The sequence below is a fragment of the Colobus angolensis genome, unplaced genomic scaffold (genome assembly GCF_000951035.1).
Source record: "Colobus angolensis palliatus isolate OR3802 unplaced genomic scaffold, Cang.pa_1.0 Scaffold148, whole genome shotgun sequence".
In the NCBI taxonomy this organism is placed as follows: Eukaryota; Metazoa; Chordata; class Mammalia; order Primates; family Cercopithecidae; genus Colobus; species Colobus angolensis.
This window is the reverse complement of record NW_012114577.1, coordinates 3,556,929-3,570,528: the sequence shown is the minus strand read 5'-3', so window position 1 is coordinate 3,570,528 and position 13,600 is coordinate 3,556,929. Positions and strand designations below refer to the sequence as shown.

Below are 13,600 nucleotides of genomic sequence, written 5' to 3'. Positions count from 1 at the left end.
TACCTGGCCAGCTGGGGCAAATTCATATAATTTGGAACTCATCCTGTGGGTAGAGGGCAGAAGTAAATGAGGATTGGAAATCTGGGTGTGTCAAATACTGGTTAAGTTTAGACAGCTGTAATAAGAAAAAGAACCTCCTTTTAATTTGGGGCCACAAACGAGAGTTGCAGTTATAGGTGAGGCTGAGGTGAGGAATGGGCATGGAGGTCCCAAGGGTGGGAAGTCAGGGCTATTGGGTTCTAGGACTCTCTTTAGAGCAAGATATTTCCCAGGTGTGGAAGTATCTTAGCCTCTCCCTTTGTCTCCACTGCCACTATTCTGACTGCCACCTTCTCTCCCTGGATCACTGCAGTAACCTTCAACAGGACTCTGATCTGGGACCTGCATCCCCATAGCTGGCATCGCCCATCTCCACACTGCAAATGAGTTTCATTATTTCTTCCTCTTTATTTCAGTTATCAGTGACCCAGATATTCTTTATCATGAAAATTTATTTCTAATTAGCAAATATTATGTATGCCTTTTGCTATTAATTGGAAATAAACTTTAGAAACATGGGGTGATGCTGTTTGGTGTGGACCCATTATTGTTAAATTCACCATTCTTTGACCTAATGAAATTCTAAATTTATTTTATTGAGATTTCTGACATATGACTGGCCCCCTAGCAAAACTGCGTTTTTAAACAGCTGTACAGGGATTGTCAATGTGAAATGAAGGAGTCAATTTTGTCTTTAGTCAGGATTATATATTTTACGTCTAGATAATGAAGTCACTCTCCTTTGCCTTCCAGGTCATTTATAATGGTTTAGTTGCTGGAAGCTGTTTCCAAGGGAAAATATGTTTCAGTATAATAAGTCAGGTTTTTTTAAGCCATAAAATATTTTGAGTGTAATATAAATAGTAGCATCAGATGCATATTGTACAATAGTGTTCTGTGTGAGAGGCCCAGATGTAACACCTAATTCATTATGCTGGGCCTTTGTTATTAAGAACACACAGGGTAGGGTTCAGACATTTAATAGATTTGGCAGCAGGACTTGAATGGTGCCTAAGAAGCATTTGTTTGAACGTATGTTCCACTTAAGCCAGATATTTTCCTTCCTCATGCTCTTCCTTTACCTTTTAAAATCAGCTTAGTACTTCTCTGTGTTATGCCACTTAGTAAAGACCAAGTGATGGCCTTAGTTGATAGCAGCAAAATTTTGTTAGAGCAAATATTCTCAACATTTGAGGAATAAGAAATACAGATAATGACAGGTACAGTTTTGAATGAAGTGTTGGTGACGCCACTGCATTGGTGTTTCTTTGTTTCTTTGTCTGGTTGCACTGACTTTCATATCCCTTTTGTGTCAACAGGACTATGGAAACCACCAGCTTCAATTTGTTGCTGAAGACAGATGACGACTGTTACATAGACCTCGAAGCTGTATTTAATAGGATTGCCCAAAAGAATCTGGATGGGCCTAATTTTTGGTGGGGAAAGTAAGTTAACCATTCTTAGCCCAGTGGCATTCATGTACCTGATCAAATGTAATTAATTAAGCATAAAATATCCTTTTCTTTTGAAAATGTGGTTGGGATATACAATTTCTTACTAGACTCCTAGGTTAATATATATTTCATTACTCTAGGTCAGTCATGCTGGCTCACATCTGTCATCCCAGAGTTTTGGGACAGCTGAGGTGGGAGGATCCTTTGAGGCCAGGAGTTCAAAACTAGCCTGGGCAACATTGCAAGACCCTGTCCCTACAAAAACTAAAAAAGGTGATGTGAGCCTGTAGCCCGTAGCTACTTGGGAGGCTGAGGCAGGGGGACTGCTTGAGCTCAGGAGTTGGAGGCTGCAATGAGCTATGATTTTGCAACTGCACTGCAGCCTGGGCAACAGAGGGAGACCCTATCTTAAAAATAATTATAAATTTTATATTACTGTACAATTGGAGGAAAATTTGTTTAAATGAAAAGCCTCAGGCTAATGTAGTAAAGGAGGGAAAACAATATGGCTTTTATTCTTACACCAAAGAAATAAATGGTATTCACATTAGAAGCTACTGTATATTTTGTTAGAATAAGTTTGTGACGCATCTCTGAAACCATTTTCTGTGCTTCCTCAGGAATACAATATGGATTAGTGATTTGGTTTTTTGTTTTCATATGTACTAAAACACAGGGTGTTCTAGTGCTTTTCATTCAGAAACTTTACAAATGCAACTTTGAGAAAATTTAACATACCAATCTTATCTAAAACAACACTGGATAAATGATAATTCCTTTCCTTAGATTAAAAAAGTTTTTTTTCTGGCGGGGCACAGTGGCTCACAGCTGTAATCCCAGCACTTTGGGAGGCCGAGGTGGGTGGATCACCTGAAGTCAGGAGTTCGAGACCAGCCTGGCCAACATGGTGAAACCCTGTCTCTACTAAAAATATAAAAAATTAGCTGGTCATGATGGCGCATGCCTGTAATCCCAGCTACTCGGGAGGCTGAGGCAGGAGAATCGCTTGGACCTGGGAGGCAGGGTTGCAGTGAGCCAAGATGGCGCCACTGCCCTCCAGCCTGGGCAACAAGAGCGAAACTCCGTCTCAAAAAAAAAAATTTTCTTATTTTTTTTCCTCACTTCTACAGGTTTATTCCTTTGTAGTGATGATAAAGGAGTCAAGTTTAATAGTGGCAGGATATGTGTCAGACTAACAAAAGAGTCCACATTATTTTTCATCTCAGTTTCAGACTGAATTGGGCAGTTGACCGAACCGGAAAGTGGCAGGAGTTGGAGTACCCCAGCCCCGCTTACCCTGCCTTTGCATGTGGGTCAGGGTATGTGATCTCCAAGGACATCGTCAGCTGGCTGGCAAGCAACTCGGGGAGGTTAAAGACCTATCAGGTAATTAAGAATTTCTTAGCTTGGCATGGTGGCTCTCACCTGTAATCACAGCACTTTGGGAGGCTAAGGCAGGTAGATCACTTGAGCCCAGGAATTCAAGACCAGCCTGGGTGACATAGCAAGACCCCATCTCTATAATAAAAAATAAAATAAAAAATAAAGGATTTCGCACCTACGTATACACTCATCACACCAAGTTTCATCTCACTCAGCATTCCATCATGAAAAGCAGAACCCACTTACCTTAGGGAAAAGCACGTTACTCTCTGTATAGGAATCACCTCTCAAAGGTTAAGGATGCACCCCATATCCCTCAAATCTTGCCTTTAAATTCTATTCCTAAATCTTTTTTGAGCCTACTTATGTTTTCAGCTAGTATTTACAGGCGTAGTCCCTGGAGGCCAGGCACTATGGCTCATGCCTGTAATCGTAGCACTTTGGGAGGCTGAGGCAGGCAGATCACTTGAGGTTAGGAGTTTGAAACCAGCCTAACATGGTGAAATCCCATCTCTACTAAAAATACAAAAAATGAGCCAGGCATGGTGGCGCACACCTGTATTCCCAACTACTTGGGAGGCTGAGGCAGGAGAATCATGTGAACCTGGAGGCAGAGGTTGCAGTGAGCTGAGATCGCACCACTGCATGCCAGCCTGGGCGACAGAGGGAGACTCGGTCTCACACACACAAAAAAAGTATAGTCCCTGGAGGAATAGAAAGATTTTAATTCCTAAGGAGGGAGCCCAAAGTGCGTCCTGAAAGCTTAAGGTCCACGAGAAGGATGGGTTGTCTACTCGCGGTTTCATCTTATTACCTTGTGGTGGGGGTGCTTCATAGGCCACTAACTTTGACTTTGTGTGAATCTATTTTTGCTATTTCATATTAGAATAATAACAAAGCAAAAAAGTAGAAAGGTGGTTTATGATGGGAGTGGCCATGGTTTTGTCTTTACAAATAAAATAGCATTTAAAATTTTTAATTTAAACTTTATGGGCCATGTATAGGGTGAAGATGTAAGCATGGGCATCTGGATGGCAGCCATAGGACCTAAAAGATACCAGGTAAGTCTTTGGGGATGGCCTCAGGCTTCTTAAGAGTTGAGGAGGTGAGATTTCTATATACAGGTTGAGTGTCCCTTATCCAAAATGCCTGGGATCAGAAGTATTGAGGATTTCAGATTTTTTTGGATTTTAGAACAATTGCATTGTACTTAAAACAAGTTCCACATCCCAAATCTGAAAACTGAAATGCTTCAGTGAGCATTTCCTTTGAGTGTCATGTTGGCTCTCAAAAAGTTTTGGGCTTGGCATAGTGGCACACGCCTGTAATCCCAACACTGGGAGGCCAAGGTGGGCATTATCACTTGAGCCCAGGAGTTCAAGACCAGCCTGGGCAACATGGCAAAACTCTCATCTCTACAAAAAGTACAAAAAAATCGGCTGGGCATGGCAGCGCCTGCCTGTGGTCCCAGCTACTCAGGAGGCTAAGGTAGGAGGATCAACTTGAGCATGGGAGGTCGAGGGTGCAGTGAGCTGTGAATGTACCACTGCACTCCCACCTGAGCAACAGAGTGAGAGAGACCCTGTCTCAAAAAAAAAAAAAAAAGTTTTGGATTTTGGAGCATTTGGGATTTCAAATTTTCAGATTTGGAATGCTCAGCCTGTAATGTATATCACACCATGGGCAGAAAGAATGAGGATCTTCTACCATAATAGCTATGCTGTTGCTTTAATTCACCAGGTTATTTTGCTATAATCCACCTAGGTTATTTCTCATACAGTATTTTTCTGAGTTTAAAGCAAAAGGTTATAAATGAAAGTTCCCCTACCTACAAAAAATTCAGTTTCCATAGATTTGATCAGAAATTATTTTCAGCTTTAAAACTTAACAACAGAAAGCTGGGCGTGGTGGCTCACGCCTGTAAACCCAGCACTTTGGGAGGCCGAGGTGGGCGGATCACGAGGTCAGGAGATGGAGACCATCCTGGCTAACACGATGAAACCCCATCTCTACTAAAAATACAAAAAAAATTAGCCGAGTGTAGCGGCGGGCGCCTGTAGGCCCAGCTACTCGGGAGGCTGAAGCAGAATGGCATGAACCTGGGAGGCGGAGCTTGCAGTGAGCCGAGATCACGCTACTGCACTCCAGCCTGGGTGACAGAGCGAGACCCTGTCTCAAAAAAAAAATAATAATAACGACAGAATCCACTGATTGAGTGTGGCAGTCTAAGGATCCTTCAACTCTTCTGACTGATACAAATAAGACACTGCATGAAATATAAGACATCATTTAAAACACAGTATTGCTGAACCAGAAAAAAAAAAATGAATCTGCAGAGACCAAAATGGAAACTAGAGACCTGGGAAGAAACCAAGCACAAAGCTGACTTTAGCTTTAGAGATTTCTGTTAAGTCCTGGATTCTTGCAACTTCCACTTTGGCCATCGAAGGTGCAGGGGACAGAAGGCACATGCAGTGTCAGTCATAAGAAGCCCAGCATAGAGCTGGGGCCCCAGAGCAGCTCTCGGAAGTCAACCCACATCTATGTAGTCCACTTTGATAGTCCGATTCCTTTGTTGTACTTTCAGTCTCATCTTTGAATAGAATTATTTTTGTATTTGATAACTCTGGGATCTGTAGTCTTTGCTGGGTCTGATTCTGCAGTTTCCTGTTTCTACAGACTGTTGTTCATGGGGCTTGTTTTCTGATGTGTTGAAAAGTTGTTTTTGTTTTTGTTGTTTTTTTTTGTGACCGCGTTGTCTTTGGAAACTGAGTCCTTATTTAAAATGCATTCCTACAGAGAGGATTTACACTGTTTTCTACCATGCACCTAGGAAAACTACCCTCTATGAATACCATCTATGAATACTTCAGATTTTTGACTTGGAACTGTTGGGCTTACACAGACTGACTACCAGCCCCAGACCTGCCTAAGTGCAAGCTGTGGGTAGGCGCTCAGGGGAGAGAGACTCCTTTCCATCCCACTGAGGGGCAAGACTGAGACAGACAAGCCGAGTTTGTTTTCTTATATACCCCCCAAGGCTGTGGCCCCTCAGAGATCCTAGCTCTGTGTCAGTCTCCCACTGGCCTCCTGTCCCTGGGCTTGGCCTTTCATAACCCAAGGATCAGCAGCCGCCTTCAGGGCACATGCTGACTCAGCACTTTTCCTACCTGGTTTCTTCTTGCTTTATGAGTTCAGCCATGCTTATAAAGGTGTTTAATTTTGCCCAACATTTTTGTGTTGTCAAAACTTTGAATGAGTTTCTTCCTGTGTTCCGCTATATTGCTGAAAACAGAAGCCAATTCATGTAGCTAGGAAATAGTCTAGTGGTTAAGAACTTGAGCTTGGGAGTCTTTAATCCCTCCTCTTCATTTACCAGCCCTGTGACCTTGAACAAGTTACTTAACTCTTAGTTTGTTCCTCAGTTGTAAGCGGGAAATAGCTCCTACCTCACAGCGTTACCGTGAGAATTGAGTGAAATATTTACAAAGTGCTTGGGTAGAGTCCCCACAATATTGTAAGCATTCCATCAGAATAATAGCTGTTATTAATACTGCCATAGACACACCTTTAGTAGCAAACATGAAACTCACTTGTGGTTTCTAAAATCGTTCATTACAGAATGCATGGCATTTGTTGACTCACTCTTCATCCACACACTGCCTTGTTTCTGTATTCCACAGCCACAGGGACCTGGTGTTTTCCCCAGTCAGGAGGTGCCACCCCCAAACCTCACCAGTTAGTCCACACATGGAGTTATCCTTGAAGTAATTTCAGCATCATTCGAATAGATAAAAACTGTCTACGTGCAGACTTTCTGACGCTCTTAGAACACTTTCACCACTCTCAGATCGGCTTTGGTTGTTTTCCAACAGGACAGCCTGTGGCTGTGTGAGAAGACCTGTGAGACAGGAATGCTGTCTTCTCCTCAGTATTCTCCATGGGAACTGACAGAACTGTGGAAACTGAAGGAACGGTGCGGTGATCCTTGTCGATGTGAAGCAAGATAACAGGGACTTGAATTAGCAGCATCTAAAATCAGGGCAGGCAAACGATAATCTGAGCGCAAGTCTGAGGAGTCCCAGGGTTTAGCAGTAGACTGTACGGTCTTTCCAGAGAGTTCCAGACTGGCACTTTCACCCAGAACCAATGCGGTATTTCTTAATGTTTGCACAAATTTTCTTCTTAAAAATCAGCTGGTACTGTAGCATAAGAAAAGTTTATATATTGGAAGATTATCAGAAAAATACCAAGTTATTTTATAAAAAAAAAAAATTTCTAAATCCTGATGTATTGTGGCTAATTAGTAATTCACCATTACCTGTAATTTTTGGTTAAAACTTGGCCTAGTTCAGAATCTGTAGTGCTGAGAGTTTGAGTTTCAACCTGGACTGCAGGATAGCTCTGTAGAGTTTAATGAGGATAATTACCAGACAAAAAGAACTCACAGGAATGCTGTGTGATCATGTGATCACATATTTGAGCAGTGGTCACTTATACCAAAGTTTGGGGTTTCTGGAAATAATGTCAGATTTTTGTGGATCTCTGAAGTGGGCAACTTGAACTTGAAGAGGAACCAATATGATTCTCAGTTCTGAACCTTGCTTTTAAAGAAGTCCATTTATATGGTAGACTAATACCCAAGTTTTCTTTCTGCCATCTAACATAAATCCTGAAGGTCACAGTTTAGTACTCATAGTTTTTAAATGCTAAATTTTTGTGAGTATGAATAAAAGCAAATACCTCTCAGGGTTTTAGTGGCATTGGGAAGGATATTTCTAAATTGTTGACATTTTGAAAGAATTAGTTTTGCTTTCCTCCTATCATTGCCTAAAGTTTACCTAATATGAGTACATTTCAATCAGAGCTGGTTATCTTCTATGCAAGAAGATACAGTCAGCTTAGGTATAATTGTAGGGAAAAGCATGTGATTAATTTAAGTACTCTTAGAAAATAGTGCAACTGAGAAGACAGATAATAGCATATTGTTATACAGAGTAGAGAATGTGTCTCCCCAAGTTTAAGGGACATTTCCCAAAATGACCAAATCGTTTTAGTAACCCTTTAAAATAGTAGTATCAATAAAGAATTCCATTAAAACTAGTCTTATGACAGACATTAACTGTGTTCAGATTTTATTAGGCTAGCTAGTTTCTATTTAATATTTAAATCTTATCATGAAATGCAGTGATGAACTGTAAAAATAAATATGAAATAAGATCAGAAAATTGTTGGTAGGGTCAAAGCCTTTATTATTGCTATTATGTATAAGCCTAGAAATGGTCGCTTCCCAACAAAAACTACATCAGTGGTGAAAATACATCCCTTGTTATCCTTAGGGCAAGTTGTAAACCCCTTTGTTTTTGACAGAATTGTTCCAGTGGATCATTTATTTCCGATGAACCCCAGACATGATAAGCAGTGTAGTCTCTAAATTTTATTAGTTGGTTGTTACCATCGCACTAATAGACAATCTTCATTTTCCACAGAATAAAAACGTAATGACTGTAGGTCATTTTCCAGCTTGATTTCTATGCCTGGCTCCTAAAATTAGAAGGAAGGTAGGGAAGGATGTGATTAAGACAGATCTGAAAAAGCATGTTACACACACTCTACCCCACCCCGTCCCCAGGCAGTAGCTTACCCTTAAAATCAAACAGATCTATGGTCTCCATTTAGAATCAAACTGTTGCTATCTAGAGACAGTTTAATGTCATGAGGACGAAGCTTGACTTTGTTTTTTCCTGGGCAACTTACTTTGGGACTTTCATAGGACAACAGAAGGTCTGACACAGGAACTTTGAGAAGACGTGACAGCCATCCCTTCACCTTCTGAATTGTCATGGAGCCTATCAAAAGACAAGACAAGTCCATCCGTTCTCTCAAATGACACTTACTTGTAAAACTAGCTCATGTGATGAGACCACAGTATCACTGCAATGATAGCTGTAGCTGTCTTTTTTTTTTTTTGAGACTGTCTCGCTCTGTTGCCCAGGCTGGAGTGCAATGGTGCAGTCTCAGCTCACTGCAACCTCCGGGTTCAAACGATTCTCCTGCCTCAGCCTCCCGAGTAGCTGGTGCCCGTCACCACACCCAGCTAACTTTGGTATCTTTAGTAGAGACGGGGTTTCACCATGTTGGCCAGGCTGGTCTCAAACTCCTGACCTCGTGATCCGCCCTGGCCTCCCAAAGTGCTGGGATTAGAGGCGTGAGCCCAGGGCCTGGCCGTATCTGTCATTTTACCCAAGTCACTTTACCCAAGTAAGTAATTAGGGGAAAGCCTGAGTCTTTGTACCACGTGTTCATTTGGGGAACTGTGGGAAACGGAGCCAACGGACCTAAGTGCCCTTTGACAGTGAGTTTCATACCATTTCAGTAGTGTATTTCGTTCTTAATCTGAATAAACCAGAATGATACTCTCAGCACAGAATAATAATGGGAGTGAGTCATTAACGTTTTCTTTTTAAACCTTTGTGATGACTTCCTTATGAATTACTGAACAAACACTGGAATGGGACTCAGGTATCCTGAGGACATCTCTCAACTCTGGCCTTAGTTCCTCCTCTGTAAAATGAGGGTGTCGACTAAATGATCTACAAAGTCCCTTCCAGCGCCACCGTTCTGTAATTATGTCACGTGTAACTGTTAAACATACACAAGTGACTGCCAGGCATGGGAATGTCACTTCCCAGTCAGCGCTTTGGCTTGTTCAGAATACACTATGAACTTCTTTCCAAAGATGGGTTGTGGTAAATAGTGGATATTTTGATTATGAGAAACAGAGTTTCCTTGAAGCTTTAGCTGGAGATACAGCAATAGTGTGGTGTTCCTACAAATATCACAGTGTATTCAAACATATTTTTCTATCAAAAATCATTTTTGTAAAAGCTGTGTTTTTATGCAACTTGTGATAATAAATGTTATCTTTATTTTAGAATAAAAACTGGCCTTTTGGAATGTATTGAATACAGTTAATAGAATGTATAATTTTAATTAACAAAATTTGCTCTTTCGTGTGTGAATATGTGATAGTCTAGTCCTTTCAAAAGATTTAGGTGGACTGGCTTTCATTGTTGGAGCCTGGTTAGAGAAGGGGTTAACTGCTGCACACCAGTGGGAAATGACATACTCCTAACATGTGACAGAAACAGAAAGTTTGGTCATAAAACAATTCTAATAAGAAATCTGCCTGGCCTGCTCATACCTGTAACCCCAGCACTTTGGGAGGCAGAGGGATCAGAGTCCAGGAATTCGAGACCAGCCTGGGCAACATGAGGATACCCCATCTCTACAAAAAATAAAAAATTAGCCAGGCATAACAATGTACGCCTCTAGTCCCAGCTACTTGGGAGGATCACTGGAGCACAGGAGGTCAAGGCTACAGTGAGCCATGATCGCGCCACTGTACTCCATCCAGCCTGGGTAACAAAGTGAGCCCTGTCTCAAAAAAAATCTGCCTACTCATACCGGTTCTATAGAAGAAAGTAGCAATTTGTATGCAATAAATAGCATTACCATTTTTAATATACTAACATGACTGTCTTAACATTCAGAAAATATGGAAATAGCTAATTATTTCTTTTTACCTGCCTATGACCAATGTTAAAAATTTGAGAGGTTTACCTCTAGGCCTTTTTTTTTCTATGTTCATATAAGGATGTATAGGTTTTAAGCCAGGTGCGGTGGCTCACGCCTGTAATCCCAACGCTTTGGGAGGCTGAGGTGGGCAGATCACCTAAGGTCAGGAGTTTGAGACCAGCCTGGCCAACATGGAGAAACCCTGTCTCTACTAAAAATACAAAAATTGGCTGGGTGTGGTGGTGGGCGCCTGTTATCCCAGCTACTTGGGAAGCTGAGGCAGGGAGAGTTGCTTGAACCCGGAAGGCAGAGTTTGCAGTGTGCCAAGATCATGCCACTGCACTCTAGCTTGGGTGACAGAATGAGACTCCGTCTCAAAAAAAAAAAAAAAGGATGTATAGGTTTTATAATACATTGACCTACTACATTTGTATTTCTTTATGACATGATGGTATAGCTTTTCATGCTAATTCCATGCCATGTCCTCTAGACATACACTGCCCAATATGGCAGCCACATGTGGTACTGAGCACCTGGAATGCGGCGAGTATGACTGAAGAACTGAATTTATTTTATTTTAATGAATTTAACTAGCCACATGTGGTTACTGCAGTCACACTGGACACTGCAGCTCTAGACCTGCTTTATTCTCCTCAGTGACACATGACAGTGCCTTGTGTGCTGTGTGGTTCTACTAGAGCTTATTCACCATTCCCCCACTGGCAAGTATTTAGATTCTTATTATCTTTACCATCACAAATGCTGCAAGACACAATGCTTGCTCAGACCATATGTGTATTTTTAACTTTGTATAGTAATTCCCACATGACTTTACAAAAAGGGTATACTGCTTTTTCATGCCAGCCAGTATTATTTTAATTTTACTAATCTAATAGATTAAAAAAAGATACTGCTTTTTTTTTTTTTTTTTTTAAATTTTAGACAGGGTCTCACTCTGTCACCCAGGCCAGATTGCAGTGGCTCAATCACAGGTCACTGCGGCCTCAACTTCCTGGGCTCAAGCCATCCTCCCACCTCAGCTGCCCAAGTAGCTGGGACTACAGGCATGCACCACCACACCCAGCTAATTTTTGCATTTATTTATTTTTGTAGAGACGGGGTTTCACCATGTTGTTCAGGCTGGTCTCGAACTCCTGGGCTCAAGCAATTTGCCCACCTCGGCCTCCCAAAGTGCTAGGATTACAGGTGTGAGCCACCATGCCTGGCAATTACTTTTCTTTTTAGAAGACGTTTACCTATGGTAGTGGTTACATATTCGCAGCATGTGGCATAAGAATTAGTATTAAGAACCTTTGTATGAGTGAGTGAGTGAGTGCACATTTGAGGAACAGAAAAGCAAATAAAAAAGGGGGAAAAAAGAACCCTCGTAATCTGCTGGTTTACTGCTGAGTTTATAGAATATAGGACTCAGACTCTGAACAGTTGAAAGTAGTAATTCTTACATATAATTTCTATGGATAGTCGAATCTCTGCAGCTCTACCCGAAGATTAATAAAAACAGCATGAATGTAGTGGGTGTTCCCAAAATGGCTAACTGAATCTCAGAAGACCTGGGATACCAGTCAGGTGTACAGTGTGGAAGTAGAGAAGGGTAAGGTGGCACTGTCACCCCCAGCCAAGGGCTGCATTCAGGCATGTGCCCAGATGACAGGACTTGACAGGTCTACCTCAGTGCCTTCCAGAGGAAGACTGCAGAGGAAAGCTTAACGAAGCAGGTCTGATGACAATATTCTTGAGCAAATACTCCATAGTGGTGACATTCCCATTAATTGATTTGATGTATCTGCAAAGGCAAAAGGAAACACGCAAAGACATCGAAGGCCAAAAACATTCACAGAAAGTCCTGGCCCTCCAGGCATGGTGGCTCACACCTGTAATCCCAGCACTTTGGGAGGTGATGATAGGAGAACAGCTTGAGCTCAGGAGTTTGAGGCCAGCCTTAGCAACATAGCGAGGCTTCATCTCTACTAAAAATCAAAAAAATAGCAGGGTGTGGTGGTTCATGCCTATAGTCCCAGCTACTCAAGAGGCGGAGGTGGGAGGATCACTTGAGCCCGGGATCAAGGTGATGGAGCCTGCAGTGAGCCGAGATGGCACCACTGCACTCCAGCCTGAGTGACAACCAGACCCCGTCTGAAAAACAATAAAAACATTAAACAGTCCTGGCCCTCTGACTAGTCTGTGTCCACCAGGGCCTTCACTGGCAGTATTTTAAGTTTGCAAACAGAATAATGAAGGGGGAGATCACTAATTCTAATCCATTATATAGCAGTAGCCAAATTACGTATTACAGGAGTAGAAACTAGATTGTGAATAAATAAAAATGGAGACGTTCTGGTAAATTAACACTAAATGGATGGTTATCAATCAGAAAGCTGCTTCTCTGAACACAAGTAAAGCCTTCTGTATATAAGCAACACCACGATAAGCTTGCTTTATCTGATAGAAACGAATTTAAAAATCAATGGGAATTTACTGCACTGACGGGGAAACAAACCCCGTGTACTAGAGTCATTAAGCTGATGTGTATTTCATTTATTTAAATCCTCACTGCTCTAAATTTACCGTTTATATTTTAGCAGTTAGCTATGAGTCAAGTTTAATCTTGAGAATTCACAGTATCATGGCAAACTCAAAAATAGACTATAATTTCATTTTTATTTTGAGTGAAAGTTTAAGGTAAGTTATGTGGATCTAATTTATTGACACAAGCATATTTATTTTCCAAATAAAAGTAATTCAGTTCCAGTAGCACTTTTTTTTTTTTTTTTTTTTTAAGTTCTAAGGTAGTTTTCCCAAAACCATTTCAGGGTGTCCATTAAAAGAGCATCTACAAATTGTTTTTGCAGGGACTCCTGATCCGTCAGGAGCAGAAGTAGAAAGTCAGCAAAGTCACAAACCTCCCATAAGAATTCAGTTCACCAGGACACAACTCCTCTCTTATGAAGGGATGAGAAGCAGACCCCAAACCCAGTGTCACAGTCTCCCTGGAAACAGCAACAGGCTTGGGGAATGCTTCTGAAAGTCTATGCCATTCAAGATCTCAGGCTTTTGGTTAAAAATACAATTTACAGGCCGGGCGCAGTGGCTCAAGCCTGTAATCCCAGCACTTTGGGAGGCCGAGA

The 13,600-nt window shown here is 41.6% G+C and overlaps 2 protein-coding genes across 2 annotated transcripts in view; one reads left to right on the top strand and one right to left on the bottom strand.

Annotated features, from left to right (window-relative positions):
* Nucleotides 1–9,819, top strand: part of B3GALNT2 (beta-1,3-N-acetylgalactosaminyltransferase 2) — an 88,581-nt gene extending 78,762 nt beyond the window's left edge. The window contains exons 10-13 of the mRNA XM_011935759.1: nucleotides 1,359–1,484; nucleotides 2,720–2,879; nucleotides 3,881–3,937; nucleotides 6,752–9,819. Coding sequence (XP_011791149.1) covers nucleotides 1,359–1,484; nucleotides 2,720–2,879; nucleotides 3,881–3,937; nucleotides 6,752–6,886 — 478 coding nt within the window. The 3' untranslated portion in view covers nucleotides 6,887–9,819. The remainder of the gene's footprint in view (nucleotides 1–1,358; nucleotides 1,485–2,719; nucleotides 2,880–3,880; nucleotides 3,938–6,751) is intronic.
* Nucleotides 8,111–13,600, bottom strand: part of TBCE (tubulin folding cofactor E) — a 131,558-nt gene continuing 126,068 nt past the window's right edge. Inside the window, exons 17-18 of the mRNA XM_011935757.1 lie at nucleotides 8,634–8,725; nucleotides 8,111–8,420 (exon numbers count right to left, since the gene is read on the bottom strand). Coding sequence (XP_011791147.1) covers nucleotides 8,328–8,420; nucleotides 8,634–8,725 — 185 coding nt within the window. The 3' untranslated portion in view covers nucleotides 8,111–8,327. The remainder of the gene's footprint in view (nucleotides 8,421–8,633; nucleotides 8,726–13,600) is intronic.